The 13,192-nt window shown below is 43.9% G+C and overlaps 1 protein-coding gene across 1 annotated transcript in view; it reads left to right on the forward strand.

The window, feature by feature from the left end:
- The first annotated feature begins 528 nt into the window (after positions 1 to 528).
- The window catches only part of LOC106950373 (zinc finger protein GLI2-like), a 50,635-nt gene continuing 37,971 nt past the window's right edge, over positions 529 to 13,192 (forward strand). The window contains exons 1-2 of the mRNA XM_015037175.1: positions 529 to 1,569; positions 9,703 to 9,816. Coding sequence (XP_014892661.1) covers positions 9,717 to 9,816 — 100 coding nt within the window. The 5' untranslated portion in view covers positions 529 to 1,569; positions 9,703 to 9,716. The remainder of the gene's footprint in view (positions 1,570 to 9,702; positions 9,817 to 13,192) is intronic.

Genomic DNA, 13,192 nt, shown 5'->3' on the forward strand with positions numbered 1-13,192 from the left:
TATATATAAATATAGAGATATATATATATATATATATATATATATATATATATATATATATATATATATATATATATATATATATATATATATATCTCAAGCTGTAATTTGTTTTCCTGCAGGTTACGAACCTCCTTCTGTCAACTAATACAGGCAGGAAAATAAAACATGAAAACAAAAGGAGCATTTTGCTATTTTATGTTTTGAACAAAGAACTATTTAATCCTGTTCGATCAGGATTAAACATTAGTATGGTTTATTTAATTTAAATGTTTAATTTGGTTTCCGTTTGGAATTAAAGTATTTTTCTATTTGAATATTTTCCTCATCGGTAAAATGCATTACCCATAATTCATTGCTGTAAATGGACAAAAACACGAGTTTAATAAAATATATACAAACTGCATCCATCAAAATGTAACTCATGAAAATTAAAACAATTTAACAAATTAGTCTTTTTCTTAAAAACAAACGAAATTGGTATGAAACATTTCTGCAGCAAAAAAATTACAATTATGCTGTTATAATTTTTAAGATTAAGATGTTTTACTCCAGAAACGTTTGAGAACAATTTGATTGTTTTAATGTTTATTAGTGAAGATGCAGACATATATTTATATTAGTAATTTCTACACATTTTAAGCCTTTTTCTGTAATTTATTCCAATATTAATAACAGCATATTTGCAAATTAATTATTAGTCTGATACATTTTTACCTTCAGTCGGTGAATTTATCTGTGAATAAATGAGCTGAAGGATTGATTTACATTTTGCAGGTTGAAACGTCATTCTGACATCATTCTAAAAATAATAATATTGATAATTAATCTGTTCGTAGCTGAAAACTGAAAATTTGATTTAAATCTGCCCGCTGATCGGCAGAAATGAGGCGAGCAGGGCCGCATGCAGTACCGGCCAGCCGCCGCTAGAGGTCAGGGCTGGACAGAACCAGGAGGAAGTTCTGTGGAGTTCTGCGGTTCTGCTGCTGATCCAGGACCAGTTCTCCGGGTTTTAAAGGACTGCAGGAAGCTGTGGAATTTGCGCCACTTTTTGCACAAGTTAAGCTCTAGATAAACACTCAAACTGATGAAAAGCGGAGTAATTTAGCCGCAGATGGATCCGAACTGCATGAACTGAAGCGGCTGGTTTGGTTTTAAAATGACGCCTGAATGTGAGAGATCAGTGGGATCAGGAGGAGGAGCGCATCCTGGAAGCTCCGCAGCATCCCGGTGAAACTTCCTCCTCCTCCTCTCCTTCCTCCTCCTCCTGCTCAACTTCTCCTCCTCTCCGCTCCTCCGGGTTCAAACTTTCCCTCCTCCTCCTCCTCTTCCTCCCTAAGCTGGACGCTTCTCTCAACTTCTCCTCACTTTGAGTTAGTCTGCGCTGCGTGGAGGTGAAAGTTTGCCCGCCGCCGCACCGCGCCGCGCCACGCCACGCACCGCCGTGCCGCGCCACGCACCGCGCGTCCCGCAGCAGATGGGAATCCACGTGTCTGGAGCCGCTTTTCCTCTCCGAAAACAAAGTTGAGGCGCTTTGGAGGGAAGAAGAAGAAGAAGAGGAGCGGAGCGGTGAGTGCGCTGACCATGTGCTCAGCGGAATTCATTTTTATTTTAACTTCATTTATTCAAATTAAAAACGCCAACCTGCCTTTTAAACTGTTTTTTTCCTTTTCGTTATATTCATTATGCCTATTTTAATTTCTCCACAAAATCCAGAAAATCTTTTAAAAATTCTTTTATTTCCAAATTTTCATAAAATTTCATTTTTATTTTATTTTCATTATTAATATTTCAGCTGATTTGTTGTTGAGTGGAATCATTTTAAAGCTTCCTCCTTTATTTAATGTTCATTCTGTGTTTCTGCAGCAGATGAAATAATCAGGTATTAATATTTGATGTTATTTTTAGTAAAGCAGCAGAGAAGGCCTCAGATTTGATCAATAATTAACGCGGAGCTTCCTGTCCTCTCCGGCCTCAGAGCCGATCTTTTTGTCCGTCCTCATCCTGAATGGCCGCCGCTTCATTTGCATCAGAAGAAAAGTTTTAGTGCGTTTGCTTTTGTGAGCGATGAAGAGTTCCAGCAGTCAGCGAGGAGGAAGAGGAGGAGGAGGAGGAGCAGGGAATGGGGCCTTGGGTTCGACATTCCCAAACCTGGGATGAGGATGTCACCTTCATCCTGTCTCTTTCTCACATCCTGCTGGGAATTTCTGGGAATCTGTGGATTTTGAGTCGGGAGAGAGTGAGCCGCCCGCTGAGGCGACTCAAAAGTCTCTTATCCCACAAAACAACAAGACCACAGCAATTACCGCTCAGCGTGGCCCCGGGGCCACAGGGGGCCTCTCTGGGAAAGGCCCCCAAAACCTGCCTTCATTCTAAAACACACATGGTTCCTGGAGCGGACCGGTCCCAGAACCGGAGCGTTGCTGGTTTGATCCCTGCAGGGAGACGATCCGACGCGCTGCAGCTCCTGATTCATCCGGCTGAAAATAATTGAAGGTTTTCAGGTTGAAGTGGAAGAAAAACTCATCTGGTTCCAGTTAAAGTCGGGACGGTAAACTGGGCTGGTGCAGCTCATCATTAAGGCTGCAGGAGAACCGGATCCATCCAGAGTAACGAGCTCAGCTGCTGGAAACCAAACTGATTCTCTGGAGTCAGAGGGTCCTCCAACACACACACAGACACACACACACACACACACACACACACACACACACACACACACACCCTCTCTCTCTGTAAACATTTACTCCTAGAGTCCGTCTGAAGATCTTCTTCCAGCAGATCTTCTCTAAGATCCTCCATCAGGCAGCAGCAATTACCCGCCATCAAACAGATCTGGAGGCCCCTGCAGACGGACCAATCAAAGGCCGGGGGCCGCCGGGGGCCTGTAGTTCCTCCTCTGTGCCGTGTTGGGCCCGTCTTTGATGGGGTTGTTAATTAACTCCTGAAGGGACGGCCACCGTCAGGACCGGGCCGCCTCAGAGCGCCGCGGCGACGGGATCAGAAGGAAACGTCCTGTTAGAGGACCTGGGGGACGCGGACACGCCACAGCGGCGGGTCCCAGAGGACCCCGGACACTGCGCTCGGTGAAGGACCTCAGTGTGTCCGAGACGCTGCATGGTGACGGGGCTCCGGCTCCTGTAAATCCGTCCCGCTCCTCCATCCTGAAACTGATGAGGAAAACGTCAAAACCTTCCGGTTCAGATTGAACCTCCTCATCCTCTTCCTCTTTTCTTCCATCAAATAGTCGAATATTTTCCTCATAAAGAAACATTTAGGACCAACCCAGAGATCCTTCACACATTTTGATTTAGTCATTTTTCTGAATAGTTTGTATTTAAGCAAATAATGCAGATTTAAACTCTAATTTCCTGGAATTTAATTAAATTAATTCTTTCATGAACATTTTGAATTAAACCTCATTTTAAATTTGTTAAACAAAATATGAGATTAAAATATTAAATTCTTGGTTTCCTTTGGCTGCTGAGGTCAGAATGATGGAAAAATGTTAAAATCAGGTGAAGAGCTAATCTGACCCAAACTGAATTAAGATCAAAGTGTTCACCACCCTGAAGAGAGGGACACATGGCAGGTCCAAACGGGCCTAAAGCCAGAACACCTGGGTAGGAAGAGGAACTCCAGATGAAGGAACAAGATGGAGAGAAGAAACCAAGAAAACAGAGTAAAGAAAAACACCAGGGGGCAAAGAAAACCGACCCACAGGAACCATAACACTGTGTGGGACATGATCCGTCCAAACGGACGCAGGAAAGCCATTTGGACTTTACAGCGATGGTAAACGGTCCAACCAGCTGAGGTTCTGTTGGACAGTTTGGCTGAAGGTTCAGATCAGCTACTGGTCGCCTCACTGCTTCAGCTACGATCAACGCTTTCCCATCACAAAATGAGCACAAAACTTCGTCAATATAGTTTTGAAATTTCAGTGATTCCTTTCAATAAGGAATAATTTTAAAAATCACGTGAATAAGTTTATTAATGCGATAAGTCATTAAAAGGTCAGGTGGTGAGATGTGGATGCTAAGCTAACTCTGGTCCTCCAAACCTCGGTCTGGGTTCGGTTGAAGTGAACTCTGGTTTGGTTTGAATGTGAACACCAAGCGGACCAGAAACCGCTCCAAAAGCAGGAAGTTGCCTACAGCACAGGGCATTCTGGGTAAATACAACCAAAGCTAATGTGTTAGCCTAGCGCTAGTAGCAGCAATGGCTTGTGGTTTTTAGCCAAAGACTAAAGAGAAATCCTCCAACCGCTAAAATCTGACACCTCCATCTTTTTTCCATTTAGTGAAGAAGGAAGTCGAGTTCATGTCTTCTTTATTGGTTTTTCTGTCATTTCCTTCAGTGGTTCTTGGTGCAGCGCCCCCACAGGCCAGGAGGGGAACGGGCTTTTTAGAGCAACACAAAAATGAACCACAGCAGCTGAAGACGTAACAAATATGGCAATGTTGGCCTCTAATCAAACCAAGAGGACTACCACGGAAACAGCCTTAGAGTTACATCTGAATGAAAGTAAAGTGACCTTTCCTGTCCAGTAGAATCTCATGGTGTAGTGATAATTAAAATAACGGATGAACGCAGCGGTGACCAGAGGCAGAGCGGAGTTCTGGTGTCTGAACTGGTTGGTGTTTCTTTTCACGTGAGGAGGTCTCTCATAATGACGAAGGAATGCCAGGAATCCCTTCCTGCAGCCTCGCAGGAAGCGCTAAGCTACCTCAAAGAGAGGTCAAGGTCTGCGGAGCCACACAGGTGGGAGGTGCTTCTCCAGTTCACCCAGACGGGTCAGGAGGGGAGCCAACCCTCCCCTGAACTCGGCTGCCACATCTGTTTGCTGTTGCCGAGGCCGGGAGGAGATCAGCCACAGGATATTGAACATCCAGGCTCATTCCTCCGAGGAGAATCACTCAGCCTCTCTGCTGAACGTGTTGAAACCAGACGCGCTCTGCTGGGAATACGTTTCCCCTGTGTTCTGTTTTTAGCCGATACATCAGGGACTTTGGGTCTCATTTGCTTCTCTTGAAGTTTAGAGGAACCGCTTGGTATAAATTCAGATGTCACTGTTAGCCTCTATTTGTGCTTTCTTGGCTCGTACAATAAACAACCCCGTCTCGGCTTGAAGCTGCTTTCTATTTTAGAGTCGCCACCGACCCGGGCTTCTTTTACACCACAGCTATTATTCAAGAGGAGAATAGGTGCGAGGCCCCAGTCATAAATTCCAGCAAGTGGTCCTTGGTAAGGGGTGCCGCGCCGAGGAATTGACTGCATGCTCCGTGATTTTACTCTGCTATGCAGTGACCTTTCAGGCTTAGACAGAGTCATTTGTTTGCTTGACAAGAGCTGTTCTAAAAATTCAGGAGACACTTGGTGCTGGTTATACTTGGTGATGAGCCAAGGTGGAGTCTGGCTCACCTGAGCAGCTGAGCATTAGTTTTCCTGACGCTGTGATCCATATTCGCTCCGGCTCTGGGAGTTTGGTGGGTTTTGATCAACTTGACACACATTTTGGTCTCTTTTCTGCCTCGATAACTAGTTCAGCATGTTAGCCCAACACTCACAAATGTTAATGAACAGGTGAGAGTTCCTCTTAAAGAGATTAAAAGCAGAAATGTCACAGAAGAGAACAAACAGTCATTGACTTCAATGAGTCGGCAGAGAGGGGGAGGGTCCCTGTGAAGCTGTTAGTCCCTTAAATAACCTTATTGTGGGGTCCCTTTGTCATCTGTTGCTCTTAAATAAATCACTGTGTGTCTTTGTGACGGGAGCCTCCAGTCCGCCGCAGGGGGCCGCGCTTCATCGGCCAGCCTGTGCCACACAAACGGCTGCTCAATGTTTCTACAGACACTTCCTGTAACGACCGGCATTTCTGCAGCTGATCAATAATCAAACTACATCACACCTCACTGTTTCTGTCACAGCAACATTTTAACTCACAGAGCAACACACACACCAACACACACACATAGATCATCTAAAAATAATCCCAACATAATAAATAATCACAGCACCAATTTAACTACCCAATGCTAATGCTAACGCTAATGCATTCTATAATGACCTTAGATATTATATTCATGTTTATATTTTGTTTTTTACCATCTGTGTTTTACTTTATTTGGAAAAAGAGACAAAATGAGAGGAAATGGAACTGCTGGGTAAACAGACTTCAAAATAAGAGCATGAATATAGACGTCTAACTACCTTAATAATCCTTAACAGTCAATAATAAAAACTTCAACACAAACGTTGAACTTCAGAGGAAATCTTAGAAAACAATCAACAGTTTGGGAAAGCTAAGTGTGCTAAATATTTTCGAAGTTAGCAAAACCTAAAGTGCTAAGCTAAAAAATAGCACTGCTATTAGCAGGTTAGCAGAAGCTTGTCCAACACAGGTAGTTAGCATCACTGCTAATCTCTGGTTTTCCAAGCAATCATTTTTCTGTGTGATGGTTTATGATGGGATCTGTGAGGAAAACAAATATTTACCATTTTATACATGGATAAATACATAAAACAAGATGATGACTAAAAATCAGGCTGAATGAATCTGGTTTTAGTTCCAGAATGGATCCATTTAAAGTCCAGCAGGACGGAGTTGAAGCTGGATTTTCAGTCTGAACCTTCGGTTTCCTCAGAGAGCTGCTGGACGTTTCAGATCAGAGTCCGAGTCTCTCTTGGATCAGCTGTTACTTCCTCCTGCCCCGCTGTTCTGCTAAATGTGTGAGCAGCAAATGTTGAGCCTGACTAATATTGATTTGTGAGGCCAGATCAGAGAACGGGAGGCGTGAAAGACTCCCGTCAGGTGGCTTGTATATCACCTTCTGAACGCGGCTGTGTGTGGTGAGGGCTTCCCATGAGGCCGCGCTGCGTCCGCCCACACCTGTTAGCCAATTCATCCGCAGCAATAAAGACGATCCAGACAGAGCTGTCAGTCAGGCGCTGCTTTGTTACCAGGCAGTAAATGAACTGGAGGTTCATCAAAGTCTGAAACCTGCAGCTGCTCAGCGGCCGAGACGTGATGGAGGGAGGTTCTGAGGAAACCGACCTCTCTGGGTTCTAATTCGACCTCTCTGGGCTTTCCAATATGGACGCCTGGCTGAGGTGATGTCACAGCATCTCCGTCAGATTCCTTAATTTCCCACAATCCTGCTGGAAACTAGCAGGTCTGATGAGACAGTTGGGTTGTGTTTCCTTTACAAATGTGGACAAATCTTCGTCAATATTCTGCTAATGCTGGAAACTATTTTGCGACATCGTGTTTAAATTGTTCATGCAATAAGTCATTAAAAATCATGGCAGTTAAATGAGATATTCATAATTCAGCCATGGTGATGCTAGCACTCATCCATCAGCCAATCAGAGGAGACGTTGGCGTCTGATTCAGGCGTTGGAGGACATGTCCAGTGGACGTCCGCTTTCAGTCCAGTCCAAAGTATGGAGGCCTGAATTGTGAAGTTCTGGTTCTGTTGACTTCATCCAGACGTAACCGGACCATCGCCTCCCATCGGTCCACAGAGGATTTCCTCAAAGGTTTTGGAGATCATCACAAAGTTTCTGGTAAATGTGAGAAGTCTTTGGGTTGTTTTGGGTTGGCAGTGGTTCTGAGCAGTCCAGGTTCTGTTCTTACTGCTGAATCCTGGTTAGATGTTCTTCTGGGCTCTTCTGGACCTCCTCATGGTTCCTGAAGTTTTAGAAATGGTTCAGTTCCTGGATGTCTTTAGACTTGATGTGCTGCTTCCTGTTGAAGAGATTTTTCTATTGATCTGTCAATGATCGGGTCCGGATGTGGAGCAGAACTCAGATTCTGATTGGTTTGGAGAAAAGTCTCTACATCTGGGATTTGATATCAGTGAACATAAACTGGTTTTCCAGATGAGGCGTTGAAGGTTCCTGCTCTGCTGAAATCTGGTGAATGTGTGAGAAACCGATCCGATCAGTAGGTTCTGGACCAGTGGGTTCTGGACCAGAGGGTTCTGGAGCAATGGGTTCTGGAGGAATGGGTTCTGAACCAGTGGGTTCTGGACCAGTGGGTTCTGGAGGAAGATGCCACTTTCTGTTCCCCAGTCTTCATTTCCATCCAGCTTTGAAGATAAAGTAGCATTGTTCTAACTGTTGAGGCTCTGAATGGGCCTGTGGAAAGGTCAACAGCCAAATAAACTTTGATGACATGCAGCCTGGACCCCCACCTCCTTATCCTCTGCGCCCTTTGACCCCAGAGCCCCCGGTCCGCCCCCTGCCAGAGAGCAGATTGAGCTGTGAAAGGCGGGAGCTGTAAACTGCACAACAAGGCCGGGTTTATGAGCAAATCCTCCGACATGTTTGCTCAGCGCTCCAACATTATCTTCAGATTCCTGGAGAATGAAAGGGTGCCAACAGGCCGGGTGCCAACAGGCCGGGTGCCAACAGGCCGGGTGCCAACAGGCTGGGTGCCAACCGGGATGTCCAGCTTCACGCTGCGGTTCACATCGAGTTTATGTAAATACAATATACCACAGATGTTGACCTGTCGGCTGAGCTGCTGCTGTTCCTGCTGGTTTGGTCAGAGACGAGATCACAGGCTGAGGTGACTGCAGACAAAATATCACTGATTTTACAGCAAACAGAGGAGGATTCATTTGTTGTTTCACTTGGTAACTTGGAAAAAAAAAGGGAAACTGTTTTATTTGGTGGAAATAACCAGACGAAATAAAAGGTGCTTATTTTCAAGATTGTAAAATTGGCCAAAAAATCAGCAGAAACTCACTGAAACGTTATGAGATACGACAGAAGATCAGGATGAAAAAATAAAAATCTGCCTTTTTTTGAAATTTTTTTATTATTTTCACAGAAGTCAAGTTATTCTGAGAGTTTTTAAAAACTTTTTGCTTAAATCCAGGTCGACTCAGTTCGATTAGGAACCAAAACTGCAACATCTGTTCCATTTCTAGCCGGTGTGGTTCTCGTTCACACTGCACTGAGTCAAATGATCTGAACTAATTGAAAAACCTGTTCCCCTCCTCACCTGTGGGGGCGCTGCACAAAAAACCTCTGAAGACACTGAGCGCAACTTCCTTCTTTACCAAATGGAAACTAAAATGGAGTGTCAGATTTTAGTGGTTGGAGGATTTCTCTTTAGTCTTTGACTAAAGACCAGGAGCCATTTCTGCTGTTAGCGCTAAGCTAGCGCTAGGCTAGCATGTCAGCTTTGGTTGTATTTACCCAGAATGCCCTGTGCTGAAGTCTACTTCTTGCTTTGGTCTGCTTGGTGTTCACTATGCATTCAAACTGAACCAGAGTTCACTTCAACTGAACCCAGACCGAAGTTTGGAGGACCAGAGGTCAGAGGTCGAATAGCGTTCACACCAACTGAATCGGACTTTCTAGACAAACAGACTGCAGTCGGGTTAAAGTGGATTAAACAGGTTTGGTGTGAATGAACCTTTAAAGTATCCGTTGGTGTTTCTGACTCTGGGTTCTTAAAACAGGAAACGTTTCCAACCGTCTGATTGTCTTTGCTTAATCCATCAGTTCTCGTTAAAGCCGGACATTTAGAGGCTCTTGGCTCATTGTTGTGACCCTCAGTGGGATCACAGGCAGAGCGTCCATCCAGCCACCTGAGTTCTTCCTCAGTTTGTCTCAGATCGTCCTCGTGTCCTCCCAAACTGAGAGCTCTGCGTTAACGGCCTGTTTTATGCTCCTCTTCCCTCACAGCGCCTCAGTCGGCCATGGAGACCTCGTCACCGCCAGCCGCACAGAAAAAGGACAAAATGGACGGCAGCAGCTTCAGCGACCTCCCCAAGAAGCCGTCGCCCTCGGAGACCAGAGGTAAGGCGCCGTTTCAAAGCCGGGTCCGGTTGTCTATGAGCCGTGAGCCAGCTGAGAATGAGCCGGGGTCTCACAGGTGCTCAGCCAGGGGGCAAAGGGGAGCCATGAAATATACATTTCAAAGAAGAAGTGTCGTCCCGGGAGCCGGCGCTCTCTGCGGCCTGATGAGGAACCCTCAGCAGTCAGAGGTGACTCACTGCGGATGTCTGACAGGAATCTTAATAGACTGTGACCCATGAAAGAATCATGAATGCAGATGGGCGCCGTGTGCAGGCGCGGCTCGGTAAACGCGGATGAGTAGAAAACACGGAGTGACAGCAGAGCTAGGGGGCCGGAGCAGGTGAGCCTGGTGTTGCTGAACTAAATGAAGAGTAGCAGTGATCCTCACTGGCTGGCAGGAAGAGAGAATACATGTTTAAAGATGCCAGGCAGCGCGTGATGAAAGCTGGGCATAATGAGGCCGAAAGACCTTGTTCTTACCTCCAGAGTATAGAGAAGAAAAAACCTTAAAAAGTGTCCGGGGTTGATGGAGCCGGGGACGACACGCAGCTTCAAAAACTGACAGAGATGCAAGCTGATGGGGCCCTTTGACATGCAAATTAAACGTGTGATTTAGTGACATTTTTACTCATTCATGGAGGACTTGGTGGCCTGCCATTACAAAGAAACGCTCATTAATTGATGAAGAGGAGACAAAGCTGGAAACAGAGTCTGGAACGAGGCAGAGCTCAGAGCGGCTCGGCTCTTTGTGAAAACGTTTACTATGGAGGAGACGATTTGAGCCAGAAACATTTCCTACAGCAGAACCAGAGTTTATTTGCCTGGTTCTGATGCCTCCAAACACCAAACAGAGCAAGACAGAGTTTACCTAGACACACAGAACCTGACAGAACCAAGCAGGATGATCAGAACGCACCGAGTTACGATCATCTACACGAATTCAGGGAAAGTTTCTGAACGTGTCCAAAACTAAAACAGAATTTCAGACCAAATGTCTGGAGCTGCTGAGCTGAACGACGTTTAAATATTCATAAAACCAGAAATCCAGACCTGAATTCAGCCTAAATCCTCTACCGTAACGATAAAAACTCATTAGATTAAAGTCGGTCATGTTCATAAAATCAATAAATAATATTTACATAACAGATATAACATTAAGGTTACATTAAACCATCGTTTCCTTTTGGATGTGATAACTATGTTACCACTCAGGCCTGATGTGTTAATTATGATACAAACTGGATTCAACTCATTTTTAAAAATTCTACTTTTGAAAACATGTAAACTTTATTTTAGACTTTAATAATGCTAAATGTATCATTTATGACATATATTTCTGAGAATCTGCTGTTTGAACTAAACAGGCCTGATGAGATTTATTGTATAATTATGTTATAAATATGACAAAACAATGCAAAAATTAAAATACATGAAAATTAACATCTCAGTTCTTCACCAAAAAAAACAAACATTTTTAGTTAAATAATAAAAGAAAAGGTCAAATGTGTAGAAAATCATGTCATGAAAATAATTTTTATTTAATGTCATGATGATTAAACCTCCTAAATCCTCTGTATTGTTGGGATTATTATTTTTCCACTGAAAGTATCAATAAATATAAATAAAATCTGATTAAGTGCAGCTTAGCGACACAATCAAATCAAATAGAGTAAAGAAAAGTTATTTTAGAGCAGTATTTAGCTTTACCCAAAGTTAAATCGTCCATCTCTGGTTAAAGTAAAGCAGTCGGTCCAGGTCCAGTTCCCTCGTGTTCCCTCCTGTTCCTTCATGTTCCCAGGAACATTTTTAGGGTTTTATCAGAGTTCGTATCGGTCCAGGAGGACAGGCAGACGTTGGGTTGGGTAGTTCTGCAGCGGCCCGGTTCCAGGATTCCTCCAGAACCAGCCGAGGTGAGGACGTTTGTTCAGAGACGTCAGCGGCTGACTGATGAAAGCTGAGCTTAATGAGGTTAAAGGACGTCGGCCTCACCTCCACCGTATCACAGCAGATGAATCAGTGGAAACAGAAACGGCAGCGGCGGCGGTCGGAGCGCTGAGCCGGATGCAGAGCGACAGGACACTTTTGAAATGTAAATAGAGCCGGAGGCTGAGCGGACGGAGAACCTGGTGGCCTGCCACGATGAAGAAGACCAACATTAATTGTTCATATGAGAATATCAATGTAGGACACTTCTTTACATTTGGAGCTGCTGCTGTTGCTCCACTTCTCTCCTCTTCAATATTTGAACAAAGCCGCCTCGTTCCCTCGCCGGGTAATAATCCCAGAGCGGTCAGAGCAGCGGCCTGATTGGGTTCTAGTTCCTCATGTTCTGCTCACATGCTGCATGTTATATTCACAGGACAAAAGGAGGAACTTTACTGTGTTTTAGGCAGATTTTACCCGACACTTCAGAGGCTGGTAGTCTGAGCCAGAACCGATCAACCACAGAGGGAAAACCAAACTAGAGCAACTCAAACCGATGCTTTCATGTTCAGACAGAAGATATCAGGAGGAACCAGACTGGATGGTTTATCCTGGTTCTGGTTCCAACACTCTGGTGTTTAAGAGGAAAAACCAACCTGACTGTCCAGACGAATCAACTATTTAACAGTGGCTGGCGATGCTAACTGAACGTTAGCTGCAGTAACTCTGAAGATCTAGCCATAGAAATTAGTTCTGCTAATGCTAACACGGTACACCAGCATGATACTTAGCTAAAGCACTAGCTTCAGCTATCATGAGAGCATTAAATGCTTTTAAAGTTAGCAAAAGGGCTAAGCTAACAATGTGGAAGCTAATGCTAAAGCATTAACTTCAATTACCTGACAGTTAAAAGTTTTCTAAGTTAGCAAAAATGCTACACTAGTAATGTCTTAAGTGGAAGCTAACTTCAGCTACATTGACAGAACTGAGTGCTTTCAAAGTCAGCAAAAATACAAAAAACACAAGACCAACAATTAGTGGAAGAAAATGCTAAAGCGCTAACTTCAACTATGTTATTAATGCTAACCATTTTCAAAGTTAAAGACACACTAAAACACTACACCAACATGGTATTTAGTTAAAGCTAATGCTAAAGCGCTAACTTCAGACAGTGTTAAATGTTTCTCAAAGTTATAAAATGCACTAAGCAAAATATTAGCTGCACCATTAGCAGATTAGCAGAAGTGGCTTAATTTGCTTAATGAAAACACGGCAACTTCAGAAACACTCTTGATTTTTCATAAAACGTTTTGCCACTAGGATGAGTCGGGTTATAAAATGTACAAAATGGGTTGGGGTTACATTTTACATCATACTTTAAATTCAATTGGTGAAATAAACCAATTGAAATTAGTTTATTTCACAAAACTGCAATGGAAACTTTTTTTCTCAT

Source organism: Poecilia latipinna, unplaced genomic scaffold (genome assembly GCF_001443285.1).
Source record: "Poecilia latipinna isolate Pla-1442-1.1 unplaced genomic scaffold, P_latipinna-1.0 Scaffold397, whole genome shotgun sequence".
NCBI lineage: Eukaryota > Metazoa > Chordata > Actinopteri > Cyprinodontiformes > Poeciliidae > Poecilia > Poecilia latipinna.